Source organism: Callospermophilus lateralis, unplaced genomic scaffold (assembly GCF_048772815.1).
Source record: "Callospermophilus lateralis isolate mCalLat2 unplaced genomic scaffold, mCalLat2.hap1 Scaffold_45, whole genome shotgun sequence".
Lineage (NCBI taxonomy): Eukaryota > Metazoa > Chordata > Mammalia > Rodentia > Sciuridae > Callospermophilus > Callospermophilus lateralis.
The window spans coordinates 10,200,582-10,224,322 of record NW_027514398.1 but is presented as its reverse complement, the minus strand read 5'-3'; the positions used below and the strand labels follow the sequence as shown (position 1 = coordinate 10,224,322).

General features: G+C 32.0%; 1 protein-coding gene across 1 annotated transcript in view; it reads right to left on the bottom strand.

Annotated features, from left to right (window-relative positions):
• LOC143388957 (A-kinase anchor protein 9-like) overlaps positions 1-23,741 on the bottom strand; it is a 78,482-nt gene that overhangs the window by 36,422 nt on the left and 18,319 nt on the right. Inside the window, 7 exon segments of the mRNA XM_077108329.1 lie at positions 123-336; positions 7,918-10,278; positions 14,685-14,888; positions 16,368-16,541; positions 16,909-16,962; positions 20,423-20,467; positions 20,989-21,234. Of these exon segments, the coding sequence (XP_076964444.1) occupies positions 123-336; positions 7,918-10,278; positions 14,685-14,888; positions 16,368-16,541; positions 16,909-16,962; positions 20,423-20,467; positions 20,989-21,234 (3,298 nt within the window).

Genomic DNA, 23,741 nt, shown 5'->3' with positions numbered 1-23,741 from the left:
AACAAATAAGACTAGGGCTTAGATACACAAGTCACCTTCCCCTGTGAGTTCTAAGGACAGAATTATGAAATGGTGGACTCTAAGTGATGCTTCATGGTAATTATAAGTCAGAAACTATTTACCTGTTTCTTGTGTTTTTACATTTTGTAGTTCTAACTGGTATATTTTCTGAAGTTCCTTGATCTTTTCCTCTTGAGTAGAAATAAGCTCCTCTTTAAGATTGCAAAGAGCTTTATCTTTTTCATTTTCCATATATTCACAAACCTGATCCACGTGAGCTGAATAAACCAGTGAAAGGCATATGCACTGAGCTTCCATCTGTAGCCTTAAATCATTCTGAAAGTGAATATATATTAGAAAAATTTAAAATAATTTACTATAAAATAATTTGCTTTTTGCATATACTAAAACAAGAGGAGAAATAAATTATAGTTTAAAACTTCATAAGAGAACCAATGACATTTTTTTCTTCATTCTTCATTCAGTTATACTGAGCTACTTCTTTTTTCAAGGAGAGTAGTATCATTACCTCAATTTTAGAGCAAATTTTGATATTTGGTATAGCTTATGATTTGTCCATATTGGAGAGTCTTTATTCTGACTGTCTGGGACTGCTCCCTACAGAAACAAGTTGCCTCTGCAGGAAACAGCCTAGAGCCTCAACATTTTAGGATGTTTAAAGGCGAAAACCACATCCAGATTGACTTGGCAACCAGCAAGCAAGCAAGCAAGAAGTAGTACAGAAGCAGAATAAAGCCATTAGCGAAACAATGCAATGTCTTAATCAAATTTTCATCTCATTCATTTCTCCTGGGATTTTTTCATAATCATAATCAAAAGAGAAATGGATCAAAGTGACCCTAGTTGAATACAAATTAAAGAATGACTACTAACATCTAATCAATTATTCCCCAGAAATGTACACTGCCCAAGGAAAATGGGAACCAAAGAGAACAATTTTACATTGTGTAAGAATTGCTATTTTGTATTGTAAGTAGGCTATGCTAGGCAATTAGTAATGTGGTACAGTGATGGGGCTTTCCTATGGGAGAAGCTCTTCTTACGTAATATGGAGTCTCAGGGTAAAATGAAGTCTGTTTGGTCATTGCTTATATAGCCTGGCCTATAACATTCCCCACTGGTTTTATGGAACTAATCAAATCATTAATTAATCATCATTGGTTTACAGCTACTGTAGTGAGTATGGAGGACCATCAGTTTTACAGAATGTATTTTTTGTTTTATATATATTATTAAATAAACAGTTAAAGATGCAGGGTCCAATTAAAAACCCTAAGAGGACTAACAGCAATGGATCGGCTACAGCTGTGTAAGAGTAGTTAGCCAAGGAGACCAGGAGAACAAATTTTCATACCAATTTCTCTCATGTTGTCTTGGTTCTTCCTTATCTTTCATTTTTATTTTCAAATAATATTTTATTTTCATGGCACTGGGAATTGAACCCAGGGGTTCTCTCTACCTGTGAGCTACATTTCCAGCCCCCTTTTTTTTCAATATTTTCATTTTTATGTGGTGCTGAGGATTGAACCCAGTGCTTCACATATGTGAGACAAATGCTCTGCCACTGACCCACAATCCCAACCCCAGCCCTTTTTGAGGCAAGATCTCAACAAGTTGCCAATGTTGGTCTTGAACTTAGAACCCTCCTCTGCCTTAGCCTCCCAAATAGCTGGAATTACAGGCATGCACCACCATGCCTGGATTTAAAATACTATTTTAAATATGGAAAAATGCAAGCAATAAACTCAAAACCCAAATTAACAAGTACTATAACATTTTCTCTATTTTTTTTCATTCCCTGTACTCCCCATACACTTCTATGTTCCCATCACTCTTTTCTCACAGGCAACCATAATCATAGTTTGGTACAAATCCAGTCCAATTCTTACATTATCACTTCTCATTACAATACATTTTGCATTCTCAATGCACTGTATATTTTGTATTTTTATGGACTTACAAAAATGATATTAATTTTACAAGTTTATTTTCTCATTCAATATGTCTCTGGTATTATTCCATGTAGGTAACGGGGGGTTTAATGTCCAGTACCACAAACAAACAAAAAATTAACAGCCTGTAGGCAACAGGTTAATTCATTTTAACTGTGGTATTATGACTATACTAAAATTTGTCCATTTCCTTTCAGGAGGTAAATTGGTTTATTCCTAATTTTTGGATAAATGTGCTAATTTCTTTCTAATTAGTGGTTCTTAAATGTAACATGCATCAGAATCACTTGGAATGCTTATTAAAACAGGTTACTTTAGGAACCTAACCCCATCCCCACAGTTTCTGTTTCAGGAGAGGTCAAAGAGCTTTGAATTCTAACCCGTTACCAAGTAATGCTGTGCTTCTGGTCAGGAACCCCACTTTGAGAACTACTTAGTAATATAACTGCAAGGTCACAGATAGTGCATTTTTAACTGTGCTAGATTTGATCAAATTATTTTTATATAACAGTACTAATTTACAATGCTACCAGAAGGTTGAGTACTTATATACTCACAACCTCACCATTCTTTATATCAGACTAACTTCAGCAACCTAATGGGTATAAAATGTTATTTTATTTTTACACTGAATAGTAAGGTTGAAAGAATATTTTCATGTTTATTAGATACTTTGATTTCCTATTCAGGCACATGTCTTTCACATCTTTTGCCCATTATTATTTTGTTTTTGGACCTCTTGTTACATTAATTGTTCTTTCTATATTCTTGATAGCTTTTGTTTGTAACTTACATTCATGGCAAATATCTAGTCCCAGTCCTCAAATCTATTTTACATTATTGTTTTAAAAGATACAATAGAAATTTTAAATCTTTTCCCATGCTGTGTCTTTATTAAAAGTTTTCCCTATCTTAAGATTCTATTTTCTTCCTATGTGTACATTTTTAACCAACCTGATTTTTTTCCCTAAAGCGACAATGATCTAATTCCCTAACTTCTAACCTCTAGTATCAAAAGTCAATTGTGCTCAAAACAATTTTGGTTTTTTTTCTCCCAAACAATTTTGAATACTCTAAGCTTCTTCTGCTAATTTGGTTTATTTTTTTGATTTCCTCTGTCTCTGCTCAAATATCATCTCATCAAAGTAGTCTTCCTTGACCTACCCTATGCAAAAAAAGCCCTACACTTAGGGAGATCTTATTCTTCTTATCATACTGTAATTTTATTCATAGCACTTAAGACCACCAGAAACATTTGTCTGTATTTTCTAATGTTCATTTAAACCCTAAAAAGTAAACTTTATTCTTCCTTGATCATTTTTATTTACTGTTAAATTATGAATGACTTGAACAGTGCCTGGAATGTAGTAGAGATTCACTAAGTGATTCATTGATTTGTAGGGCCTTCTTGCTAAATTTTTACAAGATACAGATCTGTTCTGGGCTTTTCATTATATTCTACTGATCTACTTAACCATCCTGGCATTAAACCATATTGTTTATAATGATTTTGTAATAAGTTTTGATAACAAATACATACTTTTTAAGATTGTCTTGAGTATTCTTGGCTATTTACTCTTCTATATCAATTTTAGAATCAGTATTCCACATTCATTAAGAAACCTTATTGTAATTTTGACTAGAACTATTAATTAGGAGAGAACTGATATTTTTCTTTGTATCTTTCCATTATGGATATGATATGTATTAGCACACAGGTCTTTGTGTCCTTCAATATTTTATAATTTTCTTAACAAAAACTCAAAACATCTTATTATCTTGGTTTTAAAGTTTTGCCTGATCTGTTCATATTTTTTCTCATTTCCTATTCTTGTCATATTGCAAGAACTGGAGAAGCATTCACTAAGAACTACAAAACCATGTTGCAATAGTAATGTTGACAATGGGTATGTATCCTAGTCCTATACTTGATTCTAATGAAAATGCTTCTAAATTTCACCATCAGAAATATAATCTGTCAACATTTTGATGAAAATCAGAATCATGACTAGAAAATTTCCCTGCTATTCCTGATTTCCTAAAGCTTTTTTTTTAACTTATAAATGGGTTGTCAAATTTTATGTATTTTTTTCTGATATGCACTAAAATAATCATGAATTTTGTCTTGCTACATAAAAATGTAGAGATTACAGTCACAGATTTTTTTTTTTCAAATGTTTAACTATTTGTCCACTCTTGGTATAACTTGCTAATATTTTATTTGGAATTTCTGCAACTACACTTACAAGTTAGATTACTCTACAATTTTATTTTCTTTACAATTCCTATCAGGACTTCATATTAATATTGGCCTTCTAAGGTGAACTGGGTGGTTTTTCTTTCTTCAGTTTTTCTTCTTTCCTTTCTTCTTCCATTCTCTCTTTAATCCTACTTTAGTGGACAATTACACTTTTGTTCTTGGAGAGTTAATAAGAATTACTTGTAAAATGGTCTTAAGTCTAGCATTTTGGTTTGAGATGAGGCAAAAGGGAAAACTTCTGACCACTACTTCAACTCTTTAATGATTACTGACTTATTCATTTCTATTTAATGGTTATTTGAACTTATTCATTTCTATTTGCATTAGTTCTGGTAGTTTATATTCTTCCAGAACACCATTTAGAGTTTGCTTATATTTTCAAATCTATTGGCAGAGATTATTTGTAGCATTTCTTATGACTTTTAAAATTTCTTGTGGTACCTGTACATATATCTTTATTTCATTCTTGATTTTCTTTATGTGTTTTTCCCCCCTTGGTCATATTTTTGGAGATCTAATACCTGTAAATAATCTTTTCAAATAATAAACCTCCAAAGTTCTTGAAAAACTTTCCCACTTGTTTATTACAAGTTCTCTTATTTTTTTGCTCTTTATTTTCTTCCTTCTACTTCCTTTGAATGTAGATATTCTTGACACTTTTCTATGCTGTTGAATACTTAACTCATTTCAATATCTCATTTATTAAATTGATAATATTTAAACCTAAAAATTATTTTTTACACATCATGTTACATACATTCTACTTTTTTTAAAAAAATATTCATGTCTCTCCTTGTGCATTTACTCTTCCAGATGAACTATAAACCAATTAAGTCGAATTTCTGTAACTTTTTAAGTTGGATAAATCTAGAGATAACTGACATTCTATAATATAAAAAATTGCCCACTCAGAAATGAGACTTTTAATTTATTCAAATATTTTTCATTAAAGTATTCTAATTTTATTTATATTGGTCTTACATATTTTTGGCTAATTTTGACATTTATTTTACATTAGGTTTTTTGGATTTTTTGCTTAGATTATTTTTCTCAATTTCTTAATTACACCTGTGAATTATCTACTTCTATTTATGCCATGTATCTTTTTATCTTTGGAATGGTTAGGGCTTATAGAACAATGCTAAATAGCAAGCGACAAAAGCTATTCTGATTTTCATTCTAACATGAAGGCCTATCCTGATTCACAGCTGATTCTTGATAAAGCAGCTTTGTTTATTTCCCCTATTCACCCCTCATTCATCCATTCGTAAAACATTATTAACTGCTAATCATGTGCAAAACATTATTCTAGGTACTAGGGATATAGTAGCTGTCTATATAGCCTATATAGTAGTGTCTCTTCACTCACAGAACTGATATTATGGTTCCTCTTGAGGTTTCTAAGCTCCAGTAGATGTTTCTAAGCTCAGTATCTCTTCCAGTACCAATAATTACCTCCAATTGTAAACACACACACTTGAATTTATGGCTTCTCTCAGCATCAATAACTAGCCAGTATCTTTAATGTTCCTGCCACTCATTTCTTGCACCACAATGTTGAAAAGACTCTTTGATAATCTGGAATTATACTCCAAAACTATTCATTTCTTTCTTTTCAGTTAAAAAATTATTTTTTTTCTTTTTCTTTTTTCTTTTTTGGTACTGGGGATTGAACTCAGGGCACTCGACCACTGAACCACATCTCATCCTTATTTTGTATTTTATTTAGAGAGAGGGTCTCATTGAGTTGCTTACTGCCTCACTGTTGCTGAGGATGGCTTTGAACTCACTTGCCTCCTGCCTTAGCCTCCCTCAGCTGGGATTATAGGCGTTTGCCACTGCAGCTGGCCAGTTAAAAATTCTTAACAGCCACATTTATTTTGGTTTCAGTGAGATATATCTGCTCTAATTACTAAGTTTAATACTGAGAGTAGGAGTATTTTGTTGCCTCTGCAGTATTTCAGACAAGTAAACAGTATCACTATGTAAGTCACCACTCAATTTCTTGTGTGAGCTTCCCTCCACCTGCATACATACCTTACCCCCCCTCTGTATCAATGATGGGGTTTATTTTAGTAATGATAAATGGGAACAATTTACAGACTTGTTTTCTTCACTTTGTTTAGTTAATTTCAAGGAGAGGGTATCTAAACACCATTGCAAGTATCTTCAATACAGAAACAAAATTCCTATTAAGAAAATTTCACCAACTTGACAATTGTGCTTCAAATTCAGGTCTTCTTCGTATAATGCTTTTTAATAAAATTTAAATTATGTCTGACATTTTTTAGGAGTAATCACCACCATTTATAGTTTTAAAAACAATTTGCAATATTTAACATAGCAATAGTAGTTAAGCAATTTGAATTTCTTGGGTCTATTTAAGTTATTAAAAACGTAAAAATGACCACATTTGATAAGATCATCAACATGAACATGTCATTAGAAATAAAAACAGAAAATTTTCCAATGACTTCCTATTGTACTTAGGGATAAAAATCTAAACTTACAAAGTCTATAAGGGGCTCCCTATGATTGAGTTTCTTCCTTCTTCAAACTCTTCTCAAACTCAACTACATAGGCCTTCAATTCGGTTCCTCAAATTTACTCATGGTAGAACTGCTCTAATTTCCATAATGCAGCCTCTTCCCTCTCATTCGAATCTCAGTTCAAGTGTTAATTCCTCCAAGCTCCAGACCACCACCCACCTCCACCCATCATTCTCAATTTCTTTTGTGAGCTTCCCTGTTTTATTTTATCACAATACCGTGTTTTATTTCTTCATAGACTGTTAACAATATTTCTGTCTTATTTTCTCATTTATGACCTGTCTTTCCTCACTGAAATATATACTCCTTAACTTCTTCTCTCTTTCAACACTAAACTCTTATATCTGCAAAAGATATTTATTACCTAAGTTTTAGAAGCACATAAGTTTATTTAGCAGGCTATAATTGTGGCTCAGTGGTAGAGAGCTTGACTAGCATGTGTGAAGCACTGGGTTAAATTCTCAGCACCATATTATAAATAAATAAAATAAAGGTAAAATGTCCATCTACAGCTAAAAGATGTTTTTAATTATAAAAAGTTTATTTAGCATTATCATACTGAAGATACACATCACACTTTTCTGTTATTTCTAATATGAATAGCTGACATAAAAGGAAATAACTTATTATTCTATGTGTTTTATTTCTTTAGCTGTACAGAGAATTAATAATATTTTTTTCCTCCTCAGGTATAAGACTCAAAAAACTCTAGGGCTTAAGTGTTTTTCTTGCAAAAAGGAAAAAGAATTTATAACTATTGAACAACTGCATAAGGTTCTAAAACACTCAAGAGTTTGTTTACAATTGTGGAACCTTGAAAAAGACCAGTATGAAATAAAAATTCTAAAAGTCTTTGAAATTGCAACAAAATACTAAGTTATAAAATCAATAACTTTTGTAAAGTTGAGATTCGAAACAATATTATTTAAATTATTGTGTTTACAAAGAAAATATTGCATTATTTCCTGAGCAGAATATATAATAGATTAGCTAAAAGAAAAGCAGTTTAAAAAAAATAGGAAAATTAAATGATAAATGATTCTTTTATAAATTTGTTTTAAGAAGGCGAAAACTCTTTTTAGCATGAAATATACATTTTCACTGTGCTATACCATATGTAAATAAGTAAACATACCTGTTCTGATTTCAGTACCTAAAGTTCCTGATGGAGTTTATCGTTTTCACTTGATTGATCTGTCCCAGGTGAGGACTCATTTGTTACTGATGGTGAAAATAACTGTTCTTGCTTGCTTTCTCTTCTAATAGCCACATTTTCAAAAGAAATTTTCTCTTCCACTACTGTTTTTGATTCTTCTCCAAAATCTTCACCTACATTAGATAATGATCCTTGAGAATCCTTGTTTATAATAGTTACTATTCCATCTTGTAAAGAACTTAAATGAACATCACACATGTTTATATTTTCTGCTCTATGATGGTTAATTAGGAGTTCTAGCTCTTGAAACCTCAATAGAATTTTCTCTTTTTCTTGCTTTAAAGATTTGACTTCTTCACTGAGAAAATTAACCTCACCATGTTTCTGTTTTAATTGTTCAGAGAGATCAGACAGTTTCTCTGACAATTCTAGCTTTTCTCGCTTGGTTACCTCAAGTTTTTCCATAAGTTCTGTTGTATCTTTCTCAACAACTTCACACATTTCTAATGGTTCTGAGACAAAAGCTTTGTCAGTATCAAGCATGGCACTTTTCACTTTGATTGTAGCTGGATTTATTCTTTGTAAATGAAGCTCTCCATTAAGTGCTTTATGTTTACTGTTATACTCTAATTCTTGTTTGTTTTTACTGTCTTCTAAATCATCTTTTACCTTGAGAAGGCAAGTATACTCCTCCTGTAACTCTTGATAGTTAGCTTCAAAATTTTTTTCAGCAAATGAAAATGTACTTCTTTGCTTTTCAATTTCTTCATTTAGCTGAATACACTGTTGCTTGAGGGCCTCATTCTCTTTTGTAAGCATTTCCATTTCTTTTTGCCAGCTGCAATCTTTGGATATGGACTCGCTGGAGTCAATGAAAATCAATTTTTCTTCTTGTTCAGCAGGAACATAAATTTTCAACATGTCCTCAAAAGCTTTTTTCTCATTTTTAAGAATGTCATTTTCTGCTTCAAGTTGTAAAAATTTTTCTTTCAGGTCATCCTCTTTTTCCTTTATTTGTTTCTCCAATAATTCAATTTTAAGTTGTAATTCCAGAACTTCTTGTTCAAGCGTACCTTTTTCTTTTTTTTCTTGTCTTAATATTTCAATTTCCTTTTGGAGTTCATGCATCTGAAGGGTCATTTCTTCTGATTTTGAATCCATGATGGACTTCTGTAAATCTTTTAGTTTTGAAATTTCCAAAACCAATTGATTCTGCTTAGTTATCAAATTATCTTTTTCAAATTGCATTGTTTCCATCTTTTGACTCATTTCATTTTGTAAGCCATCTATCTTCTGTTTATAGTGAATGCCTAAGCTATCTTTAAGTTTTTCAATATTTATTCGATGTTCAACTTCTAAATCATCTTTTAGTTTTGAAAGTTCTTCTTCATGACTAAATAGGAGCTGTGTTCTCAGCCTCTCTAATTCAGCTTCTTGTGATTCAGTCATTCTGTCTAATGCAGGATTTTTTTCTTTTTCCAACATTTCAAGTTTTATCTTGTAATCTGTAACTTCTGCTTCATGTTTTAAATCTAGTTCTTTCCTAGATTCAGATGCCAGAACAATCTCAGCTTTTAAAGCTTCCACTGTACTAAGGGACTTATGTGCTTCATTCAGTTGACTTTCTTGTTCAGCTATTAGCATTCTAGCTCTCTGAATTTGATCCCTTAAAAAGTTCAATTCTTCAAAAAGGTCATCAAGTTGTCTCTGCAGAGTAGATTTTTCTCCTGAAATGATTCCTAGTTCTTCTTGGAGTTTTTCCTTTTGCACATTAGCATCTTGTAATTTCATATTCAGTTCATTTATTGCCACGTTCATTAACTTTATTTGATCTTCATTAATTGTAATATTTAAATGTGATTTTAAAACACTCTCAATTTCTTCCTTATGTTGTGCTTTAAGTTCCTCTATCTGTGACATGTGTTGCTTTATTAACTCTTGTTTCATCTGTACTATCTGTTGCCCATACATTTCATCCATCTCTGCTCGGAGTTGTTCTAATCTTTTCTGCATTTCTTGTTCCACCATTTTCTGTACCACATCAGATTCAAACTGGCTATCTGTGTAATGATGTCTTTTCTGAAGGTCTTCAACTGTACCCATTAATTGTTTTATTTCTTCAGAACATTGTCTTTCTTTTTGCATAGAATTAGCCAGCTCTAATTTCATACTTGCAATTTGTTCTTGTAATTCTCTCATTAATTTTTCAGTGGCTGTGACTTGATCCTTTAGCTCAAGATTCTTTTTTTCTTCTTCTATTATTCTTATATTTAATGCCTGGATGATTGCCTCCTTTTCTTGTAATTCTTTTTTATTTGACTTTTCTACTTCATCTTGTTCCTTTAGAAAGAAAAGAAAATGAAAATATAAGAATGACATTTTTAGCTTCTGGCAACTTCTTATGGGTGTCTACTTTTTATAAAATTCTATAAAAAGCAAGTGTTGGGCCTGCCCCCCACCCCCATTTTTCCCAGTACAAGGAGACCTAGGACTTATCTACCTGACAGTACATATGAGCAAACAATATAACAGTTTTACCCTTCTTGGGAAGAAATTTCTCTTACATTGTGCTGTGATTAAATATTTAAATTTAAAAATGCAATCTAATTTGCCTAGCATGTGTGAGGCCTTGGGTTTGATCTCTAGCACCACCAAAAAAGCAAAACAAAACAAAAACCAGTCTGACTAAAATATCTATATAAACTATCACATTTTCATTTTTCTTATTAACTGGTCAATATTCTAAATATAAGTATTTCTGATGGCTAGTTATGGTACTACACACTATCTAGACACTCTCAGAAGACACAAAAATATAAAAACCTGTCCTCCCCTGGATTCTCATAAGAAACAAAAAAAAATATATATACCGGTCCTCCCCTGGATTCTAGTGATTTGAATGTATTCCATGGACAAGTGCTATAAAATGAGAACAACAACAAGAACTAAAGTGGATTCCTTAAAGTCTTCCTTAACTTTATTCCTGGGGTTTTAAGTGAATCAGAAATTTAGGGATATGCAATGCTTAAGTGACTGAACATCAAGTGACACCTAAGACCACTACTGTATATTTACAGCATACCAACTTGGGCTTAGACCCACAGTTCAAACAGAAAGATAAAAGACCATCAGATAATTTTCCCCAGTTCCTATCTTTGGAACTGGAGATTAGGCTAAGACAAGACATATTAACGCATATTCATTAAACAGTTAAGAGCTATAGTCCCAAAGCCAAGGAAATAAGTGAAATCCATATAACTGATGAAAATATAGGTAAGGAAGTAAAGTTATCTTAAGGAGACACGAGTCCTTCCCAAACAGGACTTTTAGGCGCCTTGAATGAATGTACTAAGAAAATGTAGGCATTGATCAACTGAGTATAGTTCTTGGAAGAAGACCAACGCACCATCAACCTTTGAGAAGTCTGATCCCTCTCGAAAAACCATACTGAATGCAGAAAACAATGTTGGGAGTTACAGCAAGGAGCATTTAAGAAGTTTAGTCTACAGACATGAACATTACTCCTCTGAGATGGATGTAACAGGTTATCTCAACCTCATGCCACTGAACATCCGATTCCTCCAACACCCTTTCATCTAATACTTAATAAACAACTTTTTAAATTATTACCTGGCTTTTAAAATTCATCTGTCCATAGAAAGAATATAAAATCCAATGAGCTTAAAATCTGAAGTTTGTGATAATTATTTCTCATTGTAAATTCATAGTCTTATATTTAGACTTAAACATTAACCTCTTGAACTAATTCACCTCTGATATAGCTCAAGAAAAAAAATATGACTTCTTAGCCTAACAAATAAAGGCCAAATTTTGCACTACATAAAACAAGGTTATCTTGTGCAGCCTCTTGAGTGAGACTATGAGCTGTTGTCTGAGTGTCACATATTCCTTTTCCAATTACATCATATGTTATTACCAAGTGCTGAGCCTTCTTAATTTCTACACTAGAATGCAACATTAGTAAATTAGTGTAATCTATTAATCCTGGTATTTCTATCAGTACAATAAAGATAAATTTCCTCTATCTCCCAGAATGTGTTTGAGGTTAAAATAAAATAATTAAGGTATTTTATTTTTACTGAGCTTTATACAAATATATTCATATACCAGAAAGAAATTTATAAATCATTTGGAACCTATATAAAATGTAAAATCAGGACTAGGACTGGGTCTCAGAGGTAGAGTGTTTGCCTCACACACATGAGGCACTGGGTTCAATTCTCAGCACCACATAAAAATAAATGAATACATAAAGATATCTTGTCCATCTACAACTAAAAAAATTTTTAAAAAAGTAAAATCAGTTCATGATGATCAATTTTAGCTAAACTGTTAAATAATAACTAGTTTTGAAAAATGTTAACATTGATATAAAAATCTGTTATAATTTTATTTCCTGATTTTCTATAGGATGAAAGGAACACTCCTCATAAAAGAAAATAACTTAATTCAACACTGTCCAACACCTAATATGATAACCATAATTCTTCATTCAACTATTAAACACCACAAATTCACAGTTTTCTTTGTTTAGCTTTTTTCATATTACATGGTTTTAAATCACTTGTTCTATGTTACAAAACTGAGAGCCCTTCAGTCAAGGAAACCTCTATTTTTAGAACTACACCTGAAAGAGTGGGGAATAATATACTTCCTGTTTGTGACTACTATAACACAGGAGGTTTGGAGGATTAGGATAATGAGCCTTTGACTATCAATATAGTTACTTCAGCTGCTCAGACAGAACTACTTCTCAAAGGGATTAAATTTTTTGAAAACTGAGAAATTAAAATATAATAATAAGAACAATAAAAGTATTATTGCTAACATTCAAATAAACAGTTTATTTTCATTACTAAAATGAATTACATAAATTTTAGATTATCTGAAATTATACTGCCTAGTGACAATAAGAAATAATAAAATCCTAGATCTGGGCACTTTCAACTTAGGCCTCGATTGTCTTTCTACTCTTACCCTCCAGAAAGACACTTCCAAAGCCTATTGATTTCTAAGTAAATTACTTTTTACTCCCTATACATTTTCAACATTTCAGCCTGGTTCTTTATGCCCACTCCACACCCCGCAAAGAATATCCTGCCTATCTCTATTTGTCATGAATTCATAAACAATTCTCTTGATTACCAAATAGGTATTGAATAGCTGTTCCATATATTATGTTCCATATATTATACCAATTTATGGGTAAACAAAATATAAATAACACATTATTCCAATTTATAGATCTATCTCAAATATTACCTCCCTGCTGATGTCTACCCTGAATCTTTTCCTCATAAATCAGACCTCGTCAAAACATTCATAACACTTGTTACCTGCACTTACTTTTTATTTTGTGGTAACTTGTGTACATGCCGCAACTCTCCATGGGTTCAGTGAAGAAAGGGGACATCTTAAGGTCCGTCATATATCTTTTGCAAGGGTTACTACAGAATAGGTATTCTGTAAACACTTGCATAATCTTTAAATTACCTTAATTGAAAAGCATGCCCTTCTCATAATTTTAATTTGTACATTTCCTATTTTTCAAAGAGGAGTTTCTGGAGTCAGATAACTGAGCTTTGAAATCTGGCTCTATCAATACATCACTTCTGCACCTGGATTATTTCCTTCATCTTGCATTGTCTTGGTACCATCATTTGTAAATGATAAAGGTACCCTTATCTCCTGGGGTTGTAGTGATGATTCAATGCATTCATATGTGTAAGAGGCTTTGAATACTGCCTGTTATAGAGTAAGTACTTAATAAGTGCTAGTTAAGGCTTTTGTTATCCAAACAATATTCTTGTCTTGGTAATTTCTCAACTTCCTGTAGAATCTTCTAAGTTTAAAAAATATGCTGTATTATATGTATTCTCCATCTTCATTATTCCCAGATTCTGTATTTGCCTACTTGCTCAAATTTATTTGAAACCCACAAATCCATACCAATGGTGCTTTCATAGACATTTGTAGACACACACAGAGTGATGGAAAGAAATTTGAGTTACTGTAAAATGATGTTCAGCTACATTCAAACACGGTGATCACACTGCCTTGTTTCAGCTCTCTCAGAGCAAAAAAGAGGACAGAGATGGCAAGGATCAGAGTGCAGTGTAGTGCAAGGAGATCAGAATTTCAACTCTGGCACATGTTAATGGGGCAGCTTCAGGCAAATCACATCTAAACTTCAACTTCTCAAAAAACCAAACAAAAAAATGGAATCTACTAGCATGAATTGCTTTTAAGATTAAAGATTACAATTCATGTGATACATTTCCCTACCAGGAGCACTTATTAACTAAATAATTCCCCCAAACTGGAATATAACTCAAGTGAATAAAAAGAATCAACCACATTTTTTTCTAGTTTAAATTTACAAAATTTCTCTTTCAGAATTTTATAATCATGGCTAAAATAAGAAGAAATACATTTAGTTGGAGGAAAAAGGATAAAAATCCTAGTTATAAAAATAGATTCTCCTGAGACTTTAGTTTAACATAGGCAGATCACTTTTAAGGAGCAGAGTAATGAGTAGTATCATCTTTAAAACTATTACTACAAAATTATCAATGTTTTTGAAATATATTATTTTATATACTCAAAGAGTTTGTCTCAATTATGAAATTTTGGGTGCATATGCATAAAAAAAGATAAACACCTCCATTAAAAACTTTAAAGTTAATTACAAAGCTGCTACAAGTAGGTTGACTTCCTTAAGATACACATAGCATTTCATATACTTTAATTTTCTCCTGTAAGAAATTAATTTGCATTTTGAAGTCTTCTTTCTTTTTTTGATAATCTTCTAATAGATGGTCTTGTTCTTCAAGCTGTTGTTGATGAGTGAGAATCTGTTGTTTGGCTTGCAGTAAATCTGCAGCTGTGTTACTATGAGTGCTGTTTCATAGAGTTTCACTAGCCTGTAACTTGAAAATAGAAAAAAATCTCAAAATATTAAATTTTGAAGTGACACTTTATTGTACCCTCAGCCCACAGGGGTTCTCTGGAAACTATGCTCACTTCATAGGCTTACTATCTCAGTCAACATGTTTCCATGCTGTCAACATGCTGATAGGTCATGTGCACTTTGGGTAATGAGCCAAAGAATTTACCTTTCACATTATAAAGCTGAGAAAATAGGAGAAATAAGACAGGCAGACAGGCAGAGAAAAATGCGGACTGAAAGTTCTTCCTGGATTCTTGATGACTTTTCAAACTCTAGTTCCAATTTCTCTCAGAGTTCTGATTGTATTTCTGCCCTTAAGTTCTATAAACAAGCCTGTATTCTTACCTTAAATTCCTCCCTTTTGTTTAACGCAATTAGATTATAGTTCCAACTAAATATAAATGGAATATATCCAGTTATCAGTCTAGTTATAATTGAGAACCTAATTAACATAAAACCATACCAGGGTTGGAAAAAGTAGGGTGTAACTGCAGGTTAAATTTCTGCAAAAATACACCTTTTTTTCCCTTTCCCCTCCCTACCTCTTGTATGTAATTTTGTATAACCCTGAGGGTCTCCTTCCATTTCCATGCAATTTCCCTTCTCCCTCCCTTTCCCTCCCACCTCTCATCCCTGTTTAATGTTAATCTTCTTCTCATGCTCTTCGTCCCTACTCTGTTCTTAGTTACTCTCCTTATATCAAAGAAGACATTTGGCATTTGTTTTTTAGGGATTGGCTGGCTTCACTTAGCATAATCTGCTCTAATGCCATCCATTTCCCTCCAAATTCTATGATTTTGTCATTTTTTAATGCAGAGTAATACTCCATTGTGGATAAATGCCACATTTTTTTTTTTATCCATTCGTCTATTGTCATCCTCATTAATATCCCATTTTCATCTTGATTCATAACTGATTACTTAATAAAAGAGATCTCACTCTAACTGCAGATAATATTTACAGGCACTTGCTGACATTATTAATGGTTTTAAGTCATCATTTTTTAAAAAAATATGATTTATACCACAATTTTCTTTCAGGCTCATTAGAAAAACATCTGTCCTGAAATCACTAAAGTTATTTTACTCTATCTTATTAAGTTAAATAAACAAAGTAACATACATGTTACCCCTATTAGTTGAATTCTAGGTGTAAAATGGGATTCTTAATACTATGTGCAAGAACCCCATTTTTCTCGTGAATGAGATAATCTTAAGTTAACACCTGTAATTCTCATTAAATAAATAAACTATCATTAAAATTTCCTGGAGGGCTGGGGATGTGGCTCAAGTGGTAGTGCACTCGCCTAGCATGCATGAGGCACTGGGTTTGATTCTCAGCACCACATAAATGTAAAATAAAGATATTGTGTCCACCTAAAAAAAAATAAATATTAAAAAAAAATTTCCTGTTTTTGTTTTTGTGAGTAGCAAACAAAGGCCACAGAAGGTAAATGTACCTGATGCAATCCTTCAGTCACATAGGTGGCCCTCATTTCTTCCAGTTCTCTGTTCAGTTCTTCGGGCTCGTGTTCAGGTTTTCCAACTAATTCATTTTCTATCAACTCTAGGCGAGTCTCACTATAGTGTGCGCCTTGTTCAGAATAAGAATCAACGACACCAAATTCTTCTTCCTAAATTAATCAAATATTTTTAATAATTCAGTACTAGCAACATTCCTGAGAGAGGAATTTGAATATTGAATTCCATAGCAAAATCCACTTTAAAACATCACTCTTCACTTTGAAGTTCACTTCTATGGTAATCTGGTTTGCTATTAATGTGATATTACCCCTAAACAGCATATCTGCAAATTTTGTTCCAATTCCATGTTATAATAAAAATGAGGTAACTTTGTTTTGTTAAGCAGTAAAGAAGATCTAGTAACTTTTAGAAATCACATACAGAAAGAATTACATACAGGAGAAAGCTTGGTTAGTAAGTCAAATGGTTTTAAATAATAAAAAATATTAGTATCATGAGTAGTTTTATATACTGTACCATTAATAAATTGGTAGGCTTTCCTGTTTTCACCACATTACAGCAATCGTTTACCTGTATAAAAACAATTTCCTGATATATTATGATAGACCAAATTTTATTTACCTAACAATAATATTTCTACTAACTGTGTATCTTTTACATCTAGGGAAAATGCCTTAATAGCAAAACAAATATGGCAATTATATTTAACTGAAGTATCTAAGAGGCATATCAAATGCCAATCATTCCTCAAACATCTAAGTTCTTACAATGCAAAAGACACTTTCATTTAAGTTAACTGAAGTTCTAAGTGCAGTTCCTATTTAGTCTTCAGAAAGAAAACTAAAAGCTTCAAGTTACTAGATCTTCTTTTACAAAATGCTTCCTTAAAATTAGCTAAATATATTTTTTAAATTAAGCCTTATTTATTTTCAAATAAAACCATTTACTGGTATAAATTTTATTAAAGGCTAGTAAGCAAGCAAAGGGAAATAAAGAGGTAAAGAACACTCCCCTAAGAACTTTCCTCTGGCGATAGTACTACTGCTAGTCATGCCAATCCAGACAGATGTGGGGGCTTTCTTTAACATATCACCATTTGTCTGTAGAACAGATATTTTGTAGTAAGAGAAAGGAGGATGATAGAATATGTATATAGGGTTTAAGGAGTGGGAAATTAATTTCTTATCAATTAATCATTTAATTGCCTTTTTACCACTAAGAGTACAAACACCAACTTCGTTCCTGCCCACATTCCTGCCCATATCTTAAGCCTTCACAATTCTATGTTAATAGAACCCAGGAGAATGAAATTGTTAACATTGAAATATGTAGGACAGACTAGTCAGAATGTCTAGTCAGAATGTTAGGATTAAATCTGTATGAGCCATGACACATTAAAAAGTAAAAATCCTAGGACTGAAGATGTAGCCCAGTTGTAGAGCATCTGCCTAGCATGTGCAAGGCCCAATACCCACAACTGCCAAATAAAAAAAAAGGGGGGGAGAGGGTCCTAACTAAGAGACTTTTAAAAAATCAGTTTGATTGCTCTACTTTTATTCTAAGAATAATCTCTGAGAAATAAAACTAAATGGAAGGCAAAAAAACAACTTTTGTTAACACATTATTGTAATTGGTGAAAAACCACAAGAATGTAGGAATACTAATTCTAGATATAAAGTCACTTGTGATAATTTTCAAATTATAATACTTCTAAATTTCAATTAGTTTTTCATGACTCAGAAATGACACATTCTGATTGTAGTACACACTAAAATTTCTATTTTGAAGTAACAGTGTAATAAAATGAATATTTGTAAATATCATCAAAGATCATGTCAAATATCATGTTATCAGTATTACATAAATTATTTATCCAGTATAATAGTTCTATCTAATACCTCTATAGCAAATATTCAGTTAGTTCTCCTCTAATTCAGTTTAAACATATTTATAATGCCCCACAATGAGTTGGTTAAAATCTATCTCCAAGTACTTTCTGGCCATCATGTTGCCGATTGTAGAGTTGTCTTGAAGTGCCTGGACTGTTATGATCTGCTCTGAGTTCGCTGTTCAGCCCTGAGTGCTAGTCACAATGCAGCAGGTTGAAGACAGCCTACTGGAGGATTGTCAAAACCTTCATAACTAAGATTCTCAACTTCTTATCTAAGATTTTTTTCATAAGTTTGCAGAAGAGTTCTCAAACTTCACCTCACTCTCCTCCATTTCATTCTTCTCATCCTCATCTTTAGTTAGTTCAAGGCCTTCCCACCAAATTCCCCAAGCTACAGCATACAATACTCATCAATATACAACCTGAAAGCCCTGTTTCTCCACTCCACAAAAGCAGAGTTGCTATCTGATCTTTGCTCTCATCAGTGATGAGACCTGAGTCTCCTTCAGGCAACAGACATTTTTGACAGAAAAGTGATCTCACCTCCAGACTGGGAGGTATAATAGTCAAGCAGCTCAGAAAGGCATCAGTAGTTATTGGGAGTCCTCAGAGCTTCCAGGTTTTAGAGAGTTTAAGAGAATGCCTCTGACTTTTTTCCCTGTAGTTTTCTTTATTTTGTGCCAGCTCAGAAAAAAGCTCAAGGCAAATTTTAAAAATGTCTTTGTGAATGACTTTCAAGATTTTGCTCTGCTGGAGCATTTTCTTGGCAGATGTTCAGAGGCAGGTCCTCAGAGAACCACAGCATGGATAAAGTTGAGATAATTCTGTTTTGAAAGTACAAGGCTAGCCTGAGCAACTTAGCAAGTCAGTTTCAAATAAAAACAGCTGGGAATGTAGCTCAGTGGTAGAGAGCCCCTGGGTTCAATCCCCAGTAACAAACACACACCCACACTCAAAAAAAAAAAAAATAAAAACTGTAATATGTTAATTTAAGAATATAGTTTTTAGATCTGGGATTGTGGCTCACTGGTAGAGTGCTTGCCTAGAATGGGTAGGACCTGGGTTCGATTCTCAGCACCACATTAAAAAATAATAATAAAATAAAGTCATCGTGTTGTGTCCATCTACAAAAAAGATTCATATTCATTCTCTCTCTCTCTCTCTCTCTTAAAAAAGGACATAGTTTTTCTATTAGAAGCCTACAATAAATTCAGACTTATGAAATATACTAAGTTGCTTAAACATTCAGAGTAAAGAATAATTTTCCATGTACTGTAAATCTGGGAGCAAAGAAATGACAATCATATCTAAAAAGAATAAGATAACAAAATGATACTTATTGCAAACATATAAAGAAGGCAGGTATTTCTTAAGAGACCAATGCCTATTTTGTAGTTTATCACCTAAACTAAAAATCATCATTGTCAGGCATGGTGATGCACACCATTAATCCCATCTTCTCAGGAAGCTGAGACAGGAGGATCACAAGTTCAAAGACAGCCTGGGCAACTTAGTGAGAATCTATCTTAAAATAAAACTGAAAAAGGGCTGGGAATGTAGCTTGGTGACAAAGTGCTTTCCTAGCATGTACAAGGCCCTGAGTTCAATGCCCAGTAAAACACATGCACACACACACACACACACACACACACACACACACAACACTACAGCAACATTAATTCCAATAAACATTTATATATATAAATGTATGTGTGTGTATATACACACACACACACACACACACACACACACTAGTATTCAAACATTTGTAAAAAGCATTACGCATTACTATAAAAATCATACAAATTATAAAATTTTTACTGTGCTAAATGGCTATCTTAAAATGGTCATGGATCCTAGAAATGCAGACTCACTTTCCTAAAAACCAAATTAGGGCTGCTATATAATTAAGGATTAAGCAATTCAAACAGTTAAGACTTTAGCTAACCACTGGAAAAAGATACAGCAGTAAAATATAATTTTCAGTTTTTCAATCCATTTATATTATGTTACCTTAAATTATATTAAATATATACAGAAGCATATAAATTTATAAGAAATAAAGTACAAACAATCAATAATTTCAAAAAAGTATCAATTTTATCTATGGCATTTTTAATTGGGATATGTTAGTCTTACCTCCGAAGTGTAATCATATGCTGTGGTTGAAATCTCACTTTCTGGCTACAACAAAAGTAAAACATGATTACAATTATGACATTTTTCCCTGCTAAATATCATACTTTACAAAAAAAAAAAATTCTGCTTTACTAAGACATTGCTGTTAGTAATAATGATAGAAAATTCACAAAAATACTTTTAAAAAACTAGTAAAAATTATCCAAATATTTAAAAATTTTATTTCATTATGAATTATAATGACTTATAATAATGCATATAAAATTTATCACAAAGCATTGTTATAAATACAAAAGTACCAAGAACTTTTACATATATAGTGGATGTCATCTGTAAGCCAAAAGCATCAAAGACACCATTCCTCTAATTCATGTAACTCTTTTAAATAAAAGTAAATCCTTAACATGCCATCAGAAAAGTTCAAGTTCTTTAAAAGAATCATCAGTTCTTGATGCTAAAAAGTCAATGACTTTGTCAAGCTTCCCTCATGTGGATGTTAATGACTTTTCACTGCCACTACTTTCTAGTTAGAGGTAGAATGTTTTAAAATCTGGAGGAATACTTACATCAAAAGAAAAGATCTGCTCATGCTTAAGCATTTCTTCATTGTTTAGAGTTCTCATTATTGTGGATTCAGGCATCATGGCTGATCCAACACCCTGAGAACTATTTATGAACATCTCCTCACTCTTTGATTGATCAATATTCGAGCCATGAACATCATTTTTACTGCTGGAGGTTTTCTTCTTTTTTGGCTTCTTATGAGGGTTTTGTCCATCCAATCGAGCTCTTCTTTGTCGAAACTGGGCAAGCTACAAGAAAAAAGTATCATTAACATCAATGATAATTTTTCTTTGGGATCACTTTCTTTAAAAGATCAAACTATCACCAAATTAAAACGATAATAATAATATAGATGACTTCACAGTTTCAGAATAACTATTGGATTGAATATTTGGGTTGTAAAGGTTGTAAAACTAGGTACTTGTGAATGAACTTATTAAATATTGAGGGGTAAGAAATGAACATGTCAAGTCTAAAGAAGAGGAAATTAGTGGAGTTAGGGGAATAACTATTCTATAACTAGAATAGGGGAATAGAGGAACTCTCATTCACAGTATAATCTCTAGATTTAAGATAATATGAAAATACACACAAAAACAAGAAGCTCCAAACACACTTGTTCTGTTCTACTACTTTATACAAAAGATATTGTCTATAATTATCTTTTATACAAAAACAATAATTAGCCTATTAGCTATACAAATGCTCACTGCAACCATATTTATAGTGGGAAAAACTTGCAAGTAACTTAAAATTTTAAACAGCAGTGTTTTCTACCCTTTATCATTTGTCTGTCATCATCAGAATTTGTACCAAACCCTTGTCAACGATACGTTATCATTAACTTAACATATTTTAAACAGTGTATTTTCTTTAAATTTATTTTAAAAGGAGATGTAATCTCTGGCATAAATTGAAAGTTAATATCACTTGTTATTTTTTTTAAGAGATAAGTTGAAAATAAAAGAAATGATAAATCTATTATTGAAATTTTAGTAAGAGGTTGCTGAAGGCTATGAAAAAAAATGGACAAAATAAAAGACTGTTAAAGAGAGACAGGCATCAAAAAGATTTTCATTATCACAAGCAGAAAGAAAACTGAAAAAGGTAAAAACTTTCTTACTATACTATCCAAAGTTTTTTAAGACCTAAAATATTTTCTTACCACCTAAAATCAGAAGTACACATTATATACCAGGTAACACTAGAACTAATTATGGTGAACTTATATTAAAAATGCCAATGCAAGCAATTGCTATTAAAGACTTTGTGATATAATAGCAGGTATAAAGTAGTATTGTAGCATATCTATTTCTTTTCATGAAAGGAAAATTACACTTCATTTTTTAAAAGATAAGGCAAGTCTCAGGCTCATAGCTTTCAATGATTATATCCAGTATGAATTTAAACATCATTATATTCATAGGCATAGGTAAATTCTGGAAAACTACAAGCTTAACAACTTTTGTTTACATTTGGAGTTCAGATTACAGGTATTTTTCCTATTGCTCACTTACATTTTATTTATTTATTCTTAAAAATTTTTTTTTGATAGACACAGTACCTTTTTTTTATTTATTTTTATGTAGTACTGAGGATCAAACCCACAGCCTTGTATATGCTAGGCAAAAGATATATTGCTGAGCTATTACTGTATTTTTTTAAATACAGTAAGTTTTCTGATTTTTATATAAAGCAACTACTGACAAAGACTTAAAGTTAATTTGAGCTCCTGAATCACTCTTAAGAGGAGAAAAAAGAAGACCACATGTAAGTTCTTTTCTGCCTTAAATAGAGGAAATATATGCCTAGAATTACCATAACTATTAACCATACCACTTACAAAGACAGCAAATAAATTTCTTATTATCTAAAATACTAAAGCATTCTTGCTAATGTTACTATCAAAATATGTGGCAAATACATTATTTATAAATAACATTTTATACTTAAATTATCTGCTGTAGATGAAGAAAAGCATATAAACAAGTTCTATTCCCTTAATAAAGATATTTAATTCATAAGTCAGAAATAGCTCATGATTATACTTACAGAGTATAAAAATATATCACATTTAACATTTTTCCCAATTATTTAGTAACTACCCAGTGTGTTGAGGAGCAGGTGCACGACCAATTGCCTCTATTTTCACATTATTAAGCTGCTGGAATGTACTTGAACTACTTGGAGCATAGCAGATCATTCTTAAACTAACTAGAATATTGGCAAATACTTTATCTATAAATAGAATCAGAAATCCAGGAGCATTATTTAAAAACATCCCTTAGAGAGAATGCAATGCCAAAAAATAAATACTAATAATGACATTTATAATATTTATACTCAATTTCAGAAACTTCTTGAAATATCACCTTTCTGCATCAGAATATATTTAGTCAGCAAAATTTATCAAGGCAAAGATGAAGATTTTGCTTAAAATTCCAAGTGTTAGATAATATCAATAATTTATATCTAATATTTATTCAAATGTCAAATATATAACAAAGGAAAAAATATTATCTTTGCATTATAGAAAGAATGACTTAGATCTGGGGATGTGCCTCAATGGTAGAGTGCTTGCCTAGCAAGCACACAGGGCCCAGGTTCAACCATCAGCACAAAATGAAAGATAAATAAAGAATGGAAAGTTTGATTTAAACAACAACAACAACAACAAAATAACAACAACAACAAAAAAAAAACCCTCCAAAATACGAATATCTGTTACTAAATGCAAAAAGAAGCACACAGATAT